The sequence below is a fragment of the Phasianus colchicus genome, chromosome 2 (genome assembly GCF_987193195.1).
Source record: "Phasianus colchicus chromosome 2, bPhaCol1.hap1.1, whole genome shotgun sequence".
NCBI lineage: Eukaryota > Metazoa > Chordata > Aves > Galliformes > Phasianidae > Phasianus > Phasianus colchicus.
This window is the reverse complement of record NC_143437.1, coordinates 88,335,419-88,356,770: the sequence shown is the minus strand read 5'-3', so window position 1 is coordinate 88,356,770 and position 21,352 is coordinate 88,335,419. Positions and strand designations below refer to the sequence as shown.

At 38.4% G+C, this 21,352-nt stretch overlaps 1 protein-coding gene across 1 annotated transcript in view; it reads left to right on the top strand.

Annotated features, from left to right (window-relative positions):
- Window positions 1–16,491, top strand: part of MCPH1 (microcephalin 1) — a 122,018-nt gene extending 105,527 nt beyond the window's left edge. Inside the window, exons 13-14 of the mRNA XM_031611213.2 lie at window positions 14,871–15,108; window positions 16,234–16,491. Coding sequence (XP_031467073.2) covers window positions 14,871–15,108; window positions 16,234–16,289 — 294 coding nt within the window. The 3' untranslated portion in view covers window positions 16,290–16,491. The remainder of the gene's footprint in view (window positions 1–14,870; window positions 15,109–16,233) is intronic.
- The last annotated feature ends 4,861 nt before the right edge of the window (window positions 16,492–21,352 follow it).

Here is a 21,352-nt window from a genome sequence, read left to right as displayed (position 1 = left end):
TGCTGAGGTAAACACAGGATTTTTTCTCTTTGGAAAAAAGTTTCAAAGTGCTATACTATGATCTATCAGGCTGTGATGATAGGTGAGATTGGCCATACAGAAAGGCACATTTCAAGTTTTTTCTAGTGTTCTAAAAATGTTTTTCTGACACTTCACAAAGATGGTGTTACGTTTGTATGGCATTAGGGGAATTGACTATTACCTTTAATAGCTTTGATAACACACTATTAGTGAAAAACCTGTTAACCGGGCTTCATCTCAGACAACTGCATGCCATAATCAAGTGTATTTCAGAAGCCAAATTAAATTGAATGAAAGAAGTAACCAGTAAGGATGTTCTCCTGAACATTCATTCTTACCATGATGAATGTTGCTTGTTTTTCTCTTCTCTTTAATTAGAATGTTTCTACATTTGCCAAAGAAAATGTTGGAATGCAGACAAAAAACTGAAATTATAGGAACAGGGCTTGATGTAATAGCTTATTTGTAAAGGAAACACAACTTGTTTGGTATTTTATTGAAACAGGAAGTTCAAAACCTCAGTACACACAAGTACAACAAATTCTCAGGTGCTAGTTGAGTCATCTGTTGTTGGAAGTAGTCTCATAGAAGGCTTCCCCTTGATTTAGTTTTAATCTTCAATTAACAAAAGGAAGGAAATTACATACAGATTTAGTTTTAGATTATGTGCAAAGCTCTGTGACTTTTTAGCTGTCACTCTGATGTGCACGCTTTGTGAGCATAACACTGACACAAATAGAGTGTCTGAGTGAATATATTCAGTACTCAGATTTTTCTCCTTGTCATCTCATACATGATTTCAGCTTTACAGCAAGTTGTAGAAGTAATCATTAGCGGTAAGATAATAATTGATAAAACTACTGTTTGAAATTTAGTATGGGATTTTTAATTTTAATTGCCATGTTTGTTTATAATAATAAGTCTAGTATCACAGAATCATAGGGCTTGGAAGGGACCTCTGGAGACCCCCTACAGTAGTCCAACCCCCTACAGTAGGTTGCACAGGAAGGTGTCCAGGTAGACTCTGAATATCTTCAGAGAAGGAGTTTCCACAACCCCCCTGGGCAGAATTCTCCAGTGCTCTGTAACCCTCAAAGTAAAGAAGTTTTTCCCCTTGTTTTTATGGAACTTCCAGTTTGTGCCCATTGCCTCTTGTCCTGTTACTGGACACCACTAGAAAGAACCTGGCCCCATCCACTCGACACTCACCCCTTAGATATTTATAAGCATTTATAAGATCTTCCCTCAGTCTTCTCTTCTATAGGCTGAAGAGTCCCAGGTCCCTCAGCCTTTCCTCATAATGAAGATATTCCAGGCCCCTAGTCATCTTTGTATCTTTCTGCTGGGCTCTTTCTAGGAGATCTTTTTCTTTCTTGAACTGAGGAACTCAGAACTGGACACAGTACTCCAGCTGTGGCCTCACCAGGGCAGAGAAGGGGGTAGGGGTGGATGGGGAGCGGAGGTGGAGGGATGATAACCTGCTTCGACCTTCTGTCCATGTTCTCCTGTTCTTTTTGATGTACCCCAGGATATAATTGGCCTTCTTGGCCACAAGAGCACACTGCTGGCTCATGGCCAACCTGTTGTCCCCCAGGACACTCAGATTCTTCTCTGCATGGCTCCTCTCCAGCAGGTAGCCCCTAACCTGTACTAATGCATGGAGTTACTCCTCCCCAGATTTAGGACTCTATTAAACCTCATAAGGTTCCTCTCCACCAAACTCTCCAGGCTGTCTAGGTCTCACTGAATGGCAGCATGGCTTTCTGTTGTCAGACGCTGCTCTCAGTTTTATATCATCAGCAAAACTGCAGAGAGTGCACTCTGTCCATTCATCCAGATCGTCACTGATGATGTTAAACAAAAACAGAGGCAGTACTGATGCTGGGGAACACCACTGGTTACAGGCCTTAACCAGACTCTGCGCAGCTGATTACAACCCTCTGAGCTTTGCCAGTCAGACTGTTCTCAATCAACGTCGTTGTCCATTCATCTATCTCACACTTCCTAAGCTTAACTATGAGGTTGTTATGGGAGACAGTGTCAAAAGCTTTGCCAAAGTCAACAGCTTCTGCTCTGCTGCTTTCCCCTCACCTACCCAGCCAGTCATGACACCACAGAAGGTTGCCAGGTTGGTCAAGTATGATTTCCCATTGGTAAATCTATGTTGACTACTCCTGATAACCTTCTCTTTCATTAGATAAGATCATGCTGATACCATGTAGTTTTGTTTAGCTGCAAAATTTTTAAAAGGTGCTTAGGAATTTGTGTATGTTTTGTGTAGAAAATGTGTCTTTCTCCCTCCTTCAGAAGTCTGTATGTCACTGGTCTTCTTTGAATGAGAAAGATTTTATTGAATTCCTTCTAAACCCCAAGAATACTCCAATGTGAATTCTTCCCTCTATCAGTGACTTGAGCAGTGATGTCTTTGTAGATCCCTCTGTACTGGTCCAAAAGATTAGGATAGTGCATTAGTGCTTTCATCAATATTGTTTTCATGAAAAAATCCACGGGTAGCATTAAAACTATCACATCAACTCCTAAAATACAATCTTAGAATAAAAGTAGACACATTCAGATTCAGAGAGTTTACAGGGTGTTTATAAACCTTCTACCATCATAGTAGTTTGTTATAGGACTAAAGTTGCATATGAGTTATGCTCACCTTATTCTAACTGTTTTCACTGGGACTTCTGGACTGGGATGCAGTTGCTCATTTTATATACAGTACTTGTTTGGTATTCTTTTGTCTTTGAATTACAACTGCTTGGTTGTGCAGTGAAAACCTCTTGAAAAGGCTTTTTGCCTTTAGCACCTCAGATAAAATCTAGATAAGTTAAAAAGTAGCCCATCTGTCCTGCCTTGTTCTTAGATAAAGAACAGTGAGAATATAGGAAAGGAACTGAGAAAGAAGAACAGGGTCAGCAGTCTGACCTTAGATGCTTTGCCCAGCTACTTTAAAAGTCACTGTAAGTCCAAGACTATAATAAGTCTGGCTCATTCTCTGTTTTTAACCATGTCATTGCTGGCAATCTCAAATATAAAACAACAACAAATTCAGTAAGGAAGTTATAAAAACATTTCTAAAAGAATTAATAATAATTACATCTGCAGTAAACAGAAGCAGATCTCTCTGTACAAAGAAAATAATCTTAGTGCCAGGTAGTGTGCTTATACCCCAGTAACTTCCATAGCATAAAAATTACTCTGTGCTCACAGCACAGGTCATTATCCCTCAGCTGCAGGAAAGACCATCACAGTTTACTGCCTAAATATATTTACAAGTCCTTCCTTTGTTAATCATATGTTTATTGCCATGCTAAAATGTAACAAGCGTTCATGAAAAGAATCTTCAAACAGAACATGTTAAGAGTGTCCTTTCTTCAGTAACTATGAAGAAATTGGTACGCTCAAAGAAGTTCTTTTCGTGAGTAATTGCCATCTGAAATGCACCTAGATAAATATTTGAGCACTTTTTATTCGGTTCTGTGTGTTGGTAGCTCCATTTTTACTCAGTGCCGGAGGGTAAATTGTCTTTGTTTTCCACACTTCCTTTGGGATCTTCCAACTTGTGATTTAATTAGGTGAAGAAGAGACTGTATTACACACAAGCAATTATTGCTGCCATGGAGGAGCAATTACTGCTAGTCATCAGGGAAACTGTAGCCCAGTAGTGGAGAGCTGATGTGGTTCTCAGGAGCTTCTGAGAGTTGCCCAAATATTTGTTAACTGCCAGAATTCCATAGCAGTTGCATCCATTTGTGTGATGCCAAGTAATGTCTTTGACATAACTTCGGGTTTATTTCAGTAGTTCTCAGACAATTTTAAGGGTTTTTCTCTGTTGAATATGGATGTAATTTCAACTAAGCTTTTAGTGTGTATTTTAAATACCAACCATTCCCTACTGCTAATTGCTGTAATACACGTGTTTCACTCTATACACAGAGAGTTAAACACAATGTTTAAATGTTAATGCTATGCTCATTAGCAAGCATCTTTGTCAAACAATTTAAGAAAAAAAATACAGCTTTTTCATTATGTCTGCTATGTGATGAATTATTATTATTGTTATAGATTGAGTGCTGAACACAACCATTTTGTATGTTTGTTAATGAGAGAATACTTCAGGCTGCCCTACTTAGATGGTACTGTTTTTCTCTGTTGACATTAAAAAAAATAAGAAAAAATAAATGAAAAGCAAGAAAAAAATTTAACATGTAATTTGCTGATGCCTGTCTTTTTAAAGCCAAGTCTGTATTATTTGTCTCATTGAACCATATGAAGAAAAAGACTGAGAAAAGTCAGTCCTAAGAAATTTGAACGAAGATGAACTGACTGCGTTCAAGCTTTGATATATTTCATAAAGCTGTTGAAAAGCAAACCATGAAAGCCAGATTTATGAGCTTTTTTAAAGTTATTTGTAGATTCCCAGGACAATTGTGTTCCCATCACTTACTGTAGCCTTTAAAACTCAAATGACGCTTAAAAATATTCATGTTTGGCACACACTGAGTTACTGCCGGGCGTTGCAGTGGCATTCAGCTAAAACTGAAGAGTAGAGAGAAGAACATACTCTGCCTCTGTTTCAATTGCTGTCTGTTGAGGAGAGCAAAAGGACTCACGTATTCATACTTGAAAGATAATACAGGAGGGTTTGTTGTTGTTGTTGTTGTTGTGGGTTTTTTTGTTTCAAGTTAAGAGTAATTTTATTGTGGGTTTAAACAACTGTTTGGGGAAAGAGCCTTTTGGGAGCATCTGCATAACCCTTCACACTTGCCAGGCTTTTCTTTTCAGCAGGATCACTGATCGTGTTATTATTGGAATATAAATCCTTTTATTTATCATAGCATTATTCATCTGAACTTTGCCAGGTATAGCAAATCTGTTGACAGCACTGGATGTATCATTTACTGTTGAAGGCGAAAGGGAGGATTCCCCACATCCCTAAGTCAGCAAAACAAATGTGATCTTTGGAGATGATGCTGCGCAGTATCCTGTGTTGATGAAAAAGAAAGTTAGATTGTCTGAAATGTTTCAATATCTGAAAAGTCTAAGGTAGTTAAAGTGAGGTTATCATATTTTAGTGTATTTTATGCAAATAGTAGTCTTCCGTAACTAATATTTTAATTATACGTAGCATTCGACTACAAGGAGTAACAGGTTGATTTCAGTGAAAACACGTTGTCTTATGGAATTTCTGTTTCAATACAACTGTTCTGAACACTGAAATACACTTAGCTTCAAATGTATTATTTCTACCCGTGTAAATGCAGATTTTTTTTTCTCCCATGTGATTAAACATGCTGTTTATTTCATTAATACTGAATTCCTTAAGTTTCTTCACTGAAATTAATGGTATATTAATAGAATAAGTATTGGTCTCATGCAATAGGTGCTAATATATAAAAATACATATAATATATATGAGATAGATGTTGCATGGTTCTGCAGAGCGGATGTGCAGAGTTAGTTCTGAGAGCACCCTGCACACCATACTTGCCTCAAGGGTCTGGACTAGGTCCAGTCTGGACCCCTGAACCAAGCACGTGTTCTCATTCTGTTTCAATACAATGGAATCCAATCTGTGTGCAATAGCTGCTCCCCAATAGGAACCAGAGGTAGAGTCAATAGGAATGACCAAGGGCTTTGTTTCAAAAGCGCTCTTCCAGTTTGAGTTGAACCATGAGGAATGTTGGTATCTTTCCTGATGAAGATCTTGTGAGAACAAATCCAGCAAAAATAGATCTTTGTCAGTTGTGAGGAAAAACAGGCCCATCCAGGTATTGCCTGCTTTTTAAAGTTGCCAATACTTGTCTAAAACAAACTACTTAGAGGCTGAGATCTTCTCAGTTTGTTTATTGGCTCAGCTGCATTTGTTCACTTGACAGCTGTCTGAGTTAAGAGAAGTTTTTAATTTACTTCTTTTCCATTTTGAGATGTATGAATTTGCAGAGTGAGTTAGATGGAGTCATACCAATAGTGCCAGATGAAAAATGGTAGATTGAATATGACTCACTGCAGATCTCCACACAGGTGATGTGTGCTCCAGTCAGCTCTTTGTCGTACTAAAAGGAGGCCACCACACCAGCACACTTCTCAGTTATGGTATTAAATATACCGCTCTCCTATCCATATCCTTCATTTGTTATCTAGGATTTTTCTAAGTTACCAGGCAGGAAAATCTGATTAATGATGACCCAGAGTAGTAAAACTGTAGATTCTGTAATTGGCAGCTGATCCCCAATTTATTAGAGAGACCTTTGTTCATGTCAGTATTGCAAATAAAAATACGTATTTGAGGAAAAAATCTCAAGTTGCTTTAAAATTCTTGCTGTTTACCCTACAATTCCAATTGCAGTCCAGTAGAACTTTTACCACTTGCCAATTTGAATGTTAAGGTGTTCTTCAGTGAGTCATTCATGTTGCTTTTCCTTTTCCAGAGCAAGTAGTGCAGAAAAACACTTTTTGCTATATTGTTTGCATATTGAATCATAGAATGGCCTGGGTTGAAAAGGACCACAGTGAGCATCTAGTTTCAACCCCCTGCTATGTGCAGGGTCACCAACCAGCAGACCAGGCTGCCCAGAGCCACATCCAGCCTGGCCTTGAATGCCTCCAGGGATGGGGCATCCACAGCCTCCTTGGGCAACTTGTTGCAGTGCTTCACCACCCTCTGTGTGAAAAACTTCCTCCTACTATCTAACCTAAACATCCCCTGTCTCAGTTTAAGACCATTCCCCCTTCTCCTATCACTACCCACCCTCATAAACAGCAATTGAAGTTCCCAAGTATGCACAGACCTCTACTGATTCCTAATTCCACACAGACAAATAGTATCATTGAGGTCATGGGCATTAATCATGTGCGTAAGGATAAGACTGGAATTAAAATAACCTAAAGAAATATAAGAAATGATCAGAAATAGGCATGATGGCGTTCAGCATGTGCAAAGCAGGAGGAAAAACAGAATGAGATTGAAAATGCAGTATTGCTGCCAAATGAGCAAGTAAGCGAGAGGATCTGAAACAGATGTCACCTATGTCATACCCCAATCAAGGGAGCAGGCTTACTAAGATGTGCTAGCAGGAACGCCCTTTGCAAAACACGCATATAGCCTGCACTGCACTCAGCAGTGGTGGAGCCTGTGCTGGAGCCTGGTGTCCAACTTTGGGCACAGCACTTCAAGAAGGATGTGGAGAGCATCCAGGGGGAGCATAACAAAGTGATCAGAGGTCTAGAAAATATGACCTGTGAGCAAAGACTGAAAGAACTGTGTTTGTTTAGTCTAGGGAAGAGAAGACTGAAGGGAGACATGATAGCAGTCTTCAAATATTTAAAAGGTTGTTGCAAATAGGAAGAGAATAAATTGTTCTCCATGTCCGTTGGCACCCGGACAAGAAGTAACGGGCTCAAAATGCAGCAACGGCAATTTAGGTTGTATTGTTAGGAAAACTTTTCTGCCTGTAAGAGGAGATAAGCATTGGACTATATTGTACATGGAGGCTGAGAATTTCTGTCTTCAATTTTAATTCCTGGGGGCTTGTCACTGTAGTATATGTCACTTAGTGGTATGCCAATGGTGCACGGCGTGGAGTCATCGCTGGCGAACTCCTTTTCTGAGGGGCACCTGGCACAGTACTTGAGTGAGGAAAAAAGAACCCAATTATAATTGGCAATTATTTGCAGAATTTTGAAATAAGCTGTGAATGTTTTATGATCCAGAAAAATCCCAGTTTCTCAAGTTAATTGTTAATGAAAGTATTCTTAAATTTCACAAACAGTTTCTTTGTTTTGAAAGCGAGTGCAAACGTATTTAATTCAGCAAATTTTCGTAGTTGCAGACACAGCAAAATGGGCACATATTACAATCATACAAGGCTGTTTTTAAGTGATTTGTATTGGAAATACAGCTTCTTCATTTGAAGCCATCCTCGGAAGGGGAAAGACTTATTGTTTCAACCTAATTTGTTTTTACTAATCTATAGCTGATAGTGTTGATATTACCTGCTATTTAAAAATAGTCATAGCTTTGGAAAACAAGGAAATTAAACTAAAAATAAGTGAATTTGTTATCTTTTTTCCTGCAAAAATTTTCTCTGCCGGAAAAAATGGTTCAAAACATCTTCCAGTATAATTTTGAATGTCCGCCAAACAGTAGAGTTATTTGCCAAACGTTTTTATGCCGTATTCCCGCTGAGACTCTGTCTCTCAGAAAACAAATTGGTGAAATTAACTTTTCTTATCAGTCTATGGGATTCGAGAGAAGCAAGGTTGTCTGCCAACACATAGTGGAAAGAAACACTATTAGCTAAATTGTCTGGTTTCGAGCTTTCTTCCCTCCACCCTCGTCTTGGCCAGGAAACACTTACACGAAGGACTGTGCAGAGGAGGGGAAGAAACTGTGTTTTGAAGAAGTTTCCAGATAATGTGGGTCTTTACAGTATGTCATTTATCTTTCTTTTACTTTCCTTTTTATTTTTCAGGAGCTGACATAGAAAGTTTTGGGTTTTTTCTGCAGTGATTTTTCCACTCTATCTTTTAAAACTTTCTCCCTCTGTTTCTGGCTCTGGGCACAGTGCATGGGTTTCTTCTAAACAAGAATGCACCAACAGCTTGCTGTGCACCGCTGTCAGGCTGCGTGTGTGTGCCGGGGTGCTTCTGTTTGTCTGAAGGACTGTGCTTCTCTTATTTGTCAGAAAGAGATCTTCTGTTTTAGCCAAAAGATACCAATATCCAGTGGTAAAGGGTTATTTCAATAAAGATTGCAAAATATGCACGCAGTGTTTGTAAATGATTTGCATGAATGTTGCAAGTTGAGCTTGAAAAGCATCTCTATCAACAATAAATGCGTTTTGTGCCCATTTGTGGAATGAGGTTATTGGTGCTGTTGAGGCAGTGGGGTGATGGTGTGGCTTGGTCCAGCCTGGGTCTGGCATCCATGCAGTGTTCCATAAGTATAGATATTAAATCTACAATTCTTCAGAGCCAAAGAGCTATTTCTGTGTGAAGCAGCTTGCTGAATGAAGTTGTTTCCAGTTCTGAACATGCTTTTATACTGGAGAGCAACAACTTATTTATCTCATACAGCATTTCAATGTACATTTTAATCAGAGATTGTAATGAATATTATTTTAATTTTAAATCTGTCAGTGTGTTGGGAAAAAAAAAAAAAAAGAAGCAGTGGACTGCTAAAATAAACCACAAAGAAATCAAACTAAATGCTCAGTTCTGAAGTAGAAACTGTATGCCACCCGTTCTTCCTAGAAAAACACAGTTGCTGTTTGGATAGTCACTTCTATTCTTCCAATCCTGATATTTAGAAAGATGAAACAGAGCATTTCTTCTTTGTCCTGCAGGAGAGCTCATGCATTGTTAACACAAACTTCCTTGATCCTCGTGAGGTCCTGCAGATTCTGCACATTCCTCCCTGCAGGATAAGCGGACTTTCAGAAGTCAGCGCACTGCGATGCGCTCCTCTTTATCAGAAGCAGGCTGATGCTTCACTTTGGTGAATGTGTGTGAGCCCTTGATCTTTACATGTAGATGGGGGTTCCACATATGTTTTTCTTTTAAATTTTTACAAAATGACAGACTGTCTGAAAATGCACGTAACCATGCAAGAGTAAATTTTCCTAGCAGACTAGTAGCTGCGAGTGTGTCCTTCCCAAGGGCTTTGTACAGAATGACAGTAACTAGAATTATGAATGTTACTCAACCAGCTTATTTCTCTGTACCGAAACAATATGAATATTAAGATATTTGAGCTCAAGATTTCCCTAGCAATATCTACCAACTGTATTAAGCAGGCCTACTAATTTCTGTACCTCTTTTATTAAATCTGTAGATTATCAAATGTAAAGGCTGGGGGTTTTATCAGCATTATGTTTTTATGGCATTTAGTAGTTGTGGAGTGGTGCACTAATCCGGTGGTCAGATCATTTCACTTGTGGGAGTGTGACATTTATCAACTTCAAATGAAATAATACTTGCTCCTTGGCTGTAAGTTATAAAATCTACAGTCTTCATGTCAGCAACTTTGTCCTCTGCTGCCAGCATTTGATAAAACCTATTTGTTATTATTGCAAGTAACATTAGCCAATAAATATTTATTTATTTATTGTAGATTTATTCTTCCCTATCAGAATTTCTAGCAGAAATTAAGAATAATTGATTTACACAATACTTATGTTTATTGTGTAATACATGCACAGGTACAATTCTATATATTTTTGAAGCTGGAACTTCACATTTTGGATTCTAACCTACAGATACAGTTTCTACTAATTGCAATAATTCAGAAGGATATACTCCATTTAGCTTTTGTGAAGTATTATTATTCTAATGGCATTTTAGACTGGAAATTTATCCACGTTCTGCGCTATGAAAGTACACCAAAAATTGTGTGCTGTTCATAGGACATTAGCAGTTTAATTGCTGAAAAATGTCCAAGTACATCCAGGAGAATTCATTTTCTTGCATTTTCTATTGCATTAATTCAGGTATCCATCCAGAGATGTAGCTTAGGAGAATAACATACATGGCTCATGAGGTAAAAATAATTGCTGAAAATCAATTATTATTTTTAGCTTTCTTATATGTATCCTAAATCAACATGTGAACATTTTGGTTTGGTTTTTCTTTTAACTCTCACCCAATTGAATATTTTCTTAAAATGCTGAAGTTATGACATGATTCACTTGATGATGAACTGTGTGCCATCCATTCTTGTTCTTAGGCTGAAAAATAAGAAAAATAAGAGAGCGGATGGATGAGAAACAGATTGTTGTCTTGCAAAAATACAAATCAGATGTAACTCCATTTCTTTCAGCATTTCTCAAAGTGAAAGCAAGCATGCAATCAGATATCTCCCCGCTTGCTCTCCTCTGCCTTTCTCCTCTTGCTGCTGTGATTCAGGTCCTCATTTAACAAACAGGTAATGCCTTTGTGGCTGTGATGGCCATTTCCTGATCCTCACACAAAGATCACATCCTTGGACTTTTATGGGGGTTTGTGTTTCTGCATCCCATGCAGCAAATTCTAGTTTTAGTTTGCTCTTTTAGTTTGTGGGGATTGAAAACCAACCACAGGAAGGAGGGTAGCTGATGAAACAAGGAGTTCTATTTATTTATCATATTTTCTCCATAAATTTTATTTCTGTCAAGATTGATTTTTCCTTTCAAAATGTAAGTTCAACAAGCATGCATTAATGGTACATTTTTGAGAAATGTATACAATATAACAGTGTGACAGAATGAAGTTAACACTTGGGATCATTGCAAAAGAGATTATTATTTTTTTTAACCTTCTGCTAATAAATCTGATTAGAAAGGAAAATTGATGTCACTGTCAGATATAGCAGGCAGTGGAGCTCCCTGACTGACACAACTATAACTAACAACCAATACATCCACAATTTATGGAAATAATCACTGTGGAGGGCTTAAAGTTTTCCCAGACTTGGTCTCAGCTGAAAAAATTATTTATTTTTTTTCCCACAACTTACCCAGAATCTGTATGGTTTCAAACAACAGGGAACGCTCCTGGAGTGCTGTGAACCCTTTGATGTTGCAGAGGCAGCTGAGTCAATTCAGCACTGAGGGCACATTTGGGCCATTTAACCCCACAGCCTAGCCTGGTATGGCCAGCTCTGCCTCTGTCGTGTTTCTTTCAGGTTCATGGGGCAGAATGCAAAGCAAAACTTTCAATATAGCCCAAAAGCACTGAGCATGAATGCTGCTGCATTTCCCTCGGTGGAAAATGTGTGTGAGAATCCAGTGTGCTTGAGAAAATCCAAAGTGGGGATTCAGACAAAGGAAAAATAAATGTCAAGTTCTATGCCAAAGCTTCCTTTAGCTGTTTCAGAGTTGTATATATTCCTAGCTCATCCTCTTACAGAGTGGATTGGTAACACACACAGCCGGAACTGTAATGGAAGTTCAAGAAAATCATCTTTATATCTTGTCAGCATCTCACTGTCCAGGGTTCCTTTAGCGTACAGTAACCACACAGAATAAAAGCTGTGCATTGTGAGCGTGCGATGAGACAAGTATTACTGGGTGTGCAAAATTAGGATTTCCTGACTTGATGATTTGTTGTGTAAGTATTTGCTTTTATTATTAATTTAATCCAGAAGTTCTCCCTGCATGAAGACCTACCATATATGTTAGTTTTCACTGTGGTGGCAGCAAATAAATGCTTTCGGGGAAAACATTTGTGGAAGTGGGAATACAGTTAGCCCTTTTAAATCCTACTCCATTAAGTATGTGAAATAGCAGGACTGCAAGAGTTACATTTTGACTTATGTCTAAAACAAGACCAGTTGCATTTTCAAGATAACAGCTTATCATAACTAACCATTTTCAGCTTTAAAATCGTAGTGTTCCAGATTGACAAAAATAGTGTAGCATCTGTCTCCATGAATTAAATCTGATTTGAGTTAGGTAAACAAACATTAAAGACTTTTGGTAGTTGTCTTTCTTCTATCCCTTGCTGCTGATTTGTCCAAATAAACAACTTCAGAGATTTTCTGTGTGTCTTACCAGCTAAGATAGCATTGTATCTATCATGAGGCTTTTCTGAGATTGATGTGCAGGGGCTGCTATTTTTCACTTGATGATAGTTCATTCTTTAGTTCTATGACCATGCTTACCACAAGCAATTTGCTGGTTTCAGGATTGGATGGGTTTTTCTTTATTGACAAAATTGAATAATGGCAGTCTCAGTAATATCAAAGTCGTGACACTGCCCTGTAGGCACCGCTCAGAGATTGTAAAGTGTTTTACATCTCTGAGAAGTCTCGTTTCAAGACACTGATTGTGGCCCTGCACTCACAAACCTGATAGCATATGCTACAAGTGTATTGTGCTTAGCTTTCTGTATTTCATGACTCCAAGATGCCCAGCAGGTTTTCTGCTAAGATGGAGGTAAGTGGTACATGCAAAGTTCAAAATCAGATCTTCTGCACATATGTGAAGTATTACATGCCAACATATGTACAGGAATTGCAATCAGACCTGCTCACTACCTGAGTGATGAAGAGCTCTCTGCCCCATGTATCATTTATCTGGCCAAGAGTTAACGCTCTGAACTGAGCTTGGGTCTTCCAAACAGTGTAAACATCTGCTTTGATGCTGAGCTCAACAAAATTATTTAGAGGCTGTTCTGACTTCCATGAGACAAGATTATGTGCCATGTCACTCATAAATCTAAGTTCAAAAAAGAGAAGAAAATAAAGGCTATTTTTTGGATTGTTCTCAAGGGTTGGGCTTTTTTGGCCTGGTTTGTCAATAGCAGTTGCTGTCTCTATAACTTGCTGAATTCAGAAAACAAAGAATCGGCTTAGTTTTATTCTGAAGAGAGCAGCCAAGGAATTAACAGTAACAGAAATCTGAATTCTGTACTGATGGAGAAGAGCTCAGAATTAAGACTCGGACTGACTTGTCCAAGAACAGTGGCATGGAAATGTGAGCTGTAAAGTCAAATGCTGGCATGGGTTTTATGCTTCTCTAGTGCTTCACCTGCATAGTTGGTCATAAGTGTTAAAGCAATGCATCTTGACCTTGTTCTAAGGCTCTGTGAAGACTCCATGGAACTATTCAGCTTTAAAGCCTTTGCTAACCACGTGAAGATCTTATTTGGCTGCACATCCGTGAAGCACATGTACTGTTGCATTAAAATCTCAAGTGCCTGTGGTTTCACAGCACATTCATGAAATGGCTGGAGAAAGAAATCCACTCAACAAGTAATTCTTTCAGCTACCAGTTACACCTCCTTCACTGACTACAGTTTCATATTCAGCCAGATACATACACAGTGTCCTTATTGCTATGTAAGATGCTCACATTGATCACCTGTATGAAAGAATTCAAGCATCACGTGATCTGAAACCTTTACTTTTGTTCTCATCTTACTTCTGGATTATTGTAAATCTTCAGAATATTGACATGAGATGCGCACTCATAAATGGTAGATACGTTAATTTGGCAGGTCAATGGCAATCTCACTTTCAGTATTTCAAGCTTGATTTTTCATTTATTTTAGTATGAAAATTTTGTATTGATTACCATGGGTTGTACACTCGTTCTGTGCACTGCTTTTCTTTTATGCACAATGTAGCTAAAGGAAATCATTTAACTGCTGAGCCATTGTTCTATCTGATAGATAAAAGTAAGAAAATTTATTCCAAATAGATAGAGGTTTTCATTGGATGGTGTCAGTGGCTGTACTGCATTCATAGAGGACTTTCTTTTTTGCTATTGCAGAGACAGAAGTGTTTTCATGAAACTGCTGATTTGCTTTGAGTTCTGTTTTGTTTGTGTCACTTCATTTATCTGAGATAAAATACAGTTAATGCAGGAACACAGTAAAGGAAAGGAGATCATAAAATAGCTTAATCTCTGAATTGGATAAGTTGGTAAAGCAGCACAGTGTTATAAAGGCTTCCATAGTTTGTATGTGTGGTGGAAGACAATAATTATTTAGAATATCCTTTAATATGTCTGTGTGGTGCCCAGCATTATAAATGTAAGAACGTAAGATTCTGGTGAAAGACAATTTTGCCAAGTCCTTTAAGAACTCTTACAGGTAATCATCTGAGCTGTAACTAAAGAGTCTCAGCTCTGGTTTTGGAATTATATCAAGTGTACCATATATGGTCATTTAAGCTCTTGTATTAAAACAACTAAAATAACAAAATGTGACAAATTCATTGCATAGTTTATGCAAAAGTTTTTGATACGGCAGAAAAGTTCATATTCATATACCATTATTCTTATTTCTTGAATTTAAGACAAGGATTCTTTTTATTCTGAGTAACACAGTTTTTATTGATTTCTTTGTTTCCTCAAATACAGATCTGCAGGCTGCAGCGTCACCTATCAGCAGGAAACTACCAGCTGAATCTGTTTGCAAACCAGCCTGTGATGTTTGTATCTCCCACCAGCCAGCCACCCTGCAAAAAGCTGATGGAGCTTATAGAGCTGTCAGGAGGAAAAATATGTAAAGCCCTACGTCAGGCAAAAATCTGCATAGGAAAATACCCAGGAAAGAAGTATCAGGAAATAAAATGTTTATCAGAAAAATGGATTTTAGGTAAGATGGAATCACAGAATCACAGAATGGCCCAAGTTGGAAGGGACCTCAAGGATCATGAATCTCCAACTCCCCTGCCACCAACCTCCCCATTTAATACTAGACCAGGCTGCACAATACTTCATAAACACTGTACTTCAACACATATAAAACATTTGGGAATATGTATTCAAAAATTGACTGTAAAGAGTTTACTAAATTGAGGCTTTAGAGAGAAGAAAGTGAGTGGACTGTTACCAGTAGGTTCCCAAGAAGACTGTCTCTGTGGTGAGGACTTTCTGTTAAAACTAACACTACTTTATGATGATCCTGCTACTCACCCTTATAATTTTACCAAGAAACAATTTAATCCAAAGATTTTCAAATTTATCTTGTATATGACTGCTTCACTTAGAACAAACTAGAAATGGGAAAACTCCAAGGGAGAATTACTTTAAAAGGTACATATGCCAGTGAGCTGCATGGAGCTTGATGGGCCAAGCTGAGGCCCATCAGTGGAGCTGGAAAACTGTATCCAACTGCATGGAGTCTCACACATTAGATAAAGGACTGAGTTCTTTGTGCCTTTTACAGATTTCTCAGATTTCTTTTGCATTCTGATAGTGCTTTGTATAATTGCTATATTCTGCCCATGTAGATGGGTTTGACGCAATGAATCTGCAGAACCTGTAAAACATAAGTGTTTCTATATAATACCTTACCAGGTACAGGTCTTTGAAACTTAGCCCCTTTCTCAGTAACATAATGATAGAATAATAAAAGCAGTGACAGCCTGTCCCTACAAATTGTCATCTTAATCAAATAAATCAAATCAAATCTGAAGTTATCTTATCTTTGACACCTCAGTGTTACGATCCAGTATGTTTGTGTTTATCTGCTGCAAGCACCAACTGCCAGTAAATTCACTCAAAGGTGACCACAACAAAAAGCCTATTCGTAAATAATGCTGCACCTTTGTTAAACTTAAGCAAATTGTGTTTGCAGTATTATCATCTGACTGCATTTATTTTTAGCGTCTTTCTCTGTCTGTTTTAGATCAGAAATTGCTCTGAAATACATTACTGCTCTACAATCTGTTTCTTGTGCACTTGATCTCAAACAATCCTGCCTTTTTATTTCTTCTAGATTCAATCACTCAGCATACAGTATGTCCTATGGAAAACTACATTTTTCAGCTGTGAGCTAACTCAAGAGCTTCCATATGGCTGTAAGGAAACAAGCCCACTTTGGTCTCAACAACTAACTAAGCTGTGAATAAAATCTCTAAGAGAATGCTAATTACCTATTTATAAATATAGTTAAATGTTTTTATATTTTTATTACTTGTGAAAATGACAATTTTTGTTTTCTTTTAATAAAGTTCTTTGATCAAAGTCATCATGCTTCCATTTATTTGTTGAAGAACCTTTGGACCTAAAAGTTGAGTGAGTCATTACTCACTGGGAGGAAGTGGAAAGATGCTTCCCAATCCCTAAGTGGATTTGATCCTGTTAAGGTGCAGGTAACTGCTGTATGTGCACTGTGTGCTGGAGCTAGCTTTAGTGTAGTTAGCAGGAGCTATGCTGCCAGGGCATGGATTCCATAGGGTCCCACTTGGACAGCTGGAGTCCCATGCTGCTGTGTTTTTATGAATCATAGAATGGCCTGGCCTGAAAAGGACCACAATGATCATCCAGTTTCAACCCCCCTGTTATGTGCAGGGTCACCAACCACCAGATGAGGCTGCCCAGAGCCACATCCAGCCTGGCCTTGAATGTCTCCAGGGATGGGGCATCCACAGCCTCCTTGGGCAAACTCACACCTCCCATTGTAAAGTTCTAACTTATATTTTCAAAAAATAATTGAAACTCGGTAAATATGCTGAGGTGCCTTTAAATGCCTCACATCTAGGCTGAAACTGTGAACAGTTACTGATCCTGAGTCAAATGAATTAAGGCAGCACATCATGCATACGCTGTTGAAAATCAGACTTATCACCACATACTTTGGGTATGTTTGAAAAATGTATACAAGTGTCCTAAAAGTTAAAATTCTCTTCAATCTGTATATTTGTTTTCAATAGGTGTAAAGATTTGGATATTAATTATGTTGTGATGCATGTTTAGTTATAAAGGCACAACTTTCTTTAAATATTTGCAGGATCCATCGCAATAATATATCATCATTGCAGAGAATAATGTGTTATCCGGTAACTTAATGGCAGCTCATAACTCATACCTTCCAAACTCCACGCTCCCCAGAGTACTGTCAAACAATGGAAAACCTGTACTGAAAACAATGATTTCAAATGAATATTATGGGACCACCAAAGTACAATGATTTATAAATACTGCTGTTCTACTACACTGCTACAGCTTCTTGGACCTGGAATGGAATTGGAATGCACCTTTTCTTTAAACTTGAGGGCTATCCAGTTTTTTTTCTTCAGAGGTTCAGCAGTGTCTGGGTGGCAGGCTGTTCAGTCCCAAATTAGCATTGTTGCTCTGTAAAATGTACCCATTTTACACATCATAAATGTATAACAAAAGTTTCCCATAATAATGGGAAAACTCCAAGTTAAGATTATATTAGGGAGAATTAAACTGACTTTATTTTCAGAAATACCAAGCAGCTGCAATTCAAAAAGATGAGATCTTGTTTTCAAATATACGAGTAATGCAGAGCTTTGTTTTAGATACAAACTAGGAAATATAATTAATTTGCATCTTTTACTTGCTTGGTTTTCTGACACACACATTCTTAACAGTGTCTTACCTCAGAAAAAATATGTTTGATACAAGAATTAATAATCAGGTCCCTCTGCAAATCCGACTGCTTAAAATTGAAACTATTTACCTAATGACTGCAGAGCACTGGCAATACGGTATCACTCTTCACCCTTGACCTTATGAGCCCCTTTATTAAGAAACCAGTTGCCAAGGCCTATAGACCAAAATAGAAATACTTAAATAAGTTGTGACATGTGAACATACGGTTCCCAGTAAGTAAGAGAACCATTTGTTTGAATTATATTGCTTAACTTTGAGTATTACGACCTCCTAGTTTATTTTGCAGTCATTTCCTAAGTGTACTACACATAGAAATCTGTCACTATTAATTTATACAATGTAACATTCCAAATCAGTTTTCTCATAAATCTTCTTAAGATGAATCTCAACTATTTAAATTGTAAATTCTTGGATCAGCATGTTGATCTTTATTAGTCACACGTGTAACAGACTTGACTGTGAAAAGTCTAATATGCTTTTGTTTTAACTAAAATGTTTCAATCTATCAATTGAGATAATTTCCACTTAAATTACATGATTTGCTAGATATCACTGTGTCTGTTGACTGCTCTTGCAATGTCTGTTTAGGAAAACGTAGCCAGCAGGAAATTAAATGCCTAATTTTGGTCTCGTGAGGTTGGTGAGAGAAGAGCTGTACAGCCATATTGTCTGTTGTTTGGTAATAGGACATAGCAAACGTAGGAGTGATTAGAATTCCAAAGACAAGTGTGTTGTACAGGCAGCAAAATGAATCACAGAGTCGTAGAATCATAGAATGGCCTGGGTTGAAAAGAACCACAGTGATCATCCAGTTTCAACCCCCCTGCTATGTGCAGGGTCACCAACCACCAGACCAGGCTGCCCAGAGCCACATCCAGCCTGGCCTTGAATGCTTCCAGTGATGAGGCATCCACAACCTCCTTGGGCAACCTGTTGCATTGCCTCACCACCCTCTGTGTGAAAAACTTCCTCCTAATATCTAACCTAAACCTCCCCTGTCTCAGTTTAAACATTCGTTTTTTATAGCCCAGAGTCTTTCACACAAGCAGCTTCTGATCTATTTACCTCAATGTGGATTCTTGAACACCTCAGCTCTGACAGGGAGATGCGCTTCTACTCCAGACCTTAGCAGGAGAAGAGGCCAATGTTGACTGTTCCTTACGTCAGCAAACTCCAGAGGGAGAATGATGAAAACTTGCCCAATGTTTCATTTGCCAGAAGAAATCAGCCAACCAAAATAAACTTGCACTTGATACCAAGGTCCTAAGTACAACAATAAGCCAGGGGAAAAAAAAAGAAAAAAAAAAAAGAAAAAAAAAAAAGGCACAAAACCCATCAGCATGAAATGGATTCACGGGTAGTTCTGAGCTGATTGGTTTTAAGATCTTCCCAAAGTGCCGTTCTTCGCTGATGTTCTGCCACAGCTCAGCACTGCTGCACACTGCAGCACTGAATGCTATCAGACTTGCCTTAGAAGCAAGCTGCTTCTTGATTTTTTAATTTCCTTTTTTGTTTTCAGTCAGGCTTTTCTGTGGGGGAAAGGTTTTCTCAACCTCAGCTTTTTTTTACCCTGCGTGACTGTCTTTGCCATTCATTTGTGAAAATGGCTTAGCTGCTATCTGTGCTTCTCAGGGCTCCCACACCCTGCCTATGCAACGTCTCCAACAAAATCACATTGTCATGATTAAAGAATCATCTTAGTTAGCTTATTTTGATGAGGAATCTGTTCAAACCAAAAATAAATAGAAAAGCCAAAATAAGTATTATTCCTTCCTGAGATTTACATTGGCTGAGTTAATTTCTAACAGCAGTTTAACTCTCAGCATAGATCCTATTTCAACACATTCCACTTGCATTGGTGGGAGAGGTGGATCTGGATCTTGCATTGGTGGGAGAAGTGATACCATCTGGATGCACAAACCACCACTATCTCTTCCCTCCTCTTTTTCCGCAGACAAAGGGATGCTTTACCACACTTCACCTAGCTTACTGGGGACCCACACTGGCAAGTACAGCAATACTGAGGCAAAACACCAGCATGACATTGGAGAGTGTGTTGTTTAAGTTGTGTCAGCACAATGATGGTAGCAAAACTGCAGTCTTGTTCAAATGGTATATCCTTAAAACAAACCAGGATACAAAACATTTTCTGCATTGTTACAGTGACTAAAAATGTAAAATTGGCTAAGGATGCATCTGAAAGCCAGAACTGCTGGAAGCTTTTAAGGCAGGTAGAATATACATCCCTTTTTCTCCTTTCTCTGTTTTTGTAATCAGTTTTAGATGCAACTGCATTTAGGATGCATATATCGAGTGAGTAAAAACTATACATTCACAGCGATCCTAGCTGTGAACCATCTGGTGTTGGTCATTAAAATACAGGTAGTAGCTGTTGAGCTACTTTTATGCTTCTGGAAGATTTCCTGATTTATCCATGGGCAGCTTTTTGGGGGGTTGTTACTATTTTTAATAATAGCTAGCAAAATTATTGCATCACTTGAATTTCAGTTTGAGTTCCACTGTAAGAAACTTCTATTAATTGATCTGTATAGAAGATAGGTTAGGCACAAATGCATTATGTAGGAAAATGTTAACAGTACATTTAGTGCTAGCATACGCGTTGCTCTTTTTTCCACTTTTTTTTTTAAACTGATTTTTAATTATTTATTGTTATTACTATTACTATTATAATTGGGTAGCGTCTAATCAACTTAAGAACTGTAGAGTTCCTGAAAGTGTCATTTGTAGAGCATAAGATAAATGTATCCAAGGAACAATATCTAGAAAACTGATTAAACCATTTTTTTCCTCAAGAGCAACTCACAGCCCAGAGGAAAAAAAAAAAAAAAAAAAAAAAGGAATATTCACTCTGACTGGAAACTGGAAAGCATGAAAACTGTGTCTGTGCCAGCGGTCTGACTTCTTTAATGACAGATCTAATAACAGAAAGCCAAATGACTGCAGTTCTAGTGCATTAGACAGATTTTTATTCCTGATCTCCTTTTATTGCTGTTTTTCAGAATCAGCTCTTTGCATGACATGACCAAATGGAGGATTCTGGAAGAGCATCACCCTCACTGCAGCGTGGAGCAGCAGCTCAGGGCACGATGGTTTCAAACTGGCAGTGGTAACAGATAACAGCTGCTGCTGGGCTTCTCAGCACAGGTGCCTGCTTTTGCTCTGAGCTGGCAAAGCAATGTTTTTCTTCTGCTGACACAGGTGTGGAACAATCCTCCAGGCACCACAGAGCAGCTCAGGCTCCTGTGCAGAGCTGAGGTATTGATGGGCAGCTGCCAGATGTAAGGCAAGGTAGGACTGCACGTTTCTTTGAGCTGAACAAGTTAACATTCCTCAAAGGGACCCTCAGGGGCTGGGGCCCACTGCTGGGAATGGAGCCCTCCTAGCTCATGAGACCTGAACTTTCATGTGACTTCTTCCATCCCAGCTCATCTTGTTTGCCTTGTATCTTCTGCTCC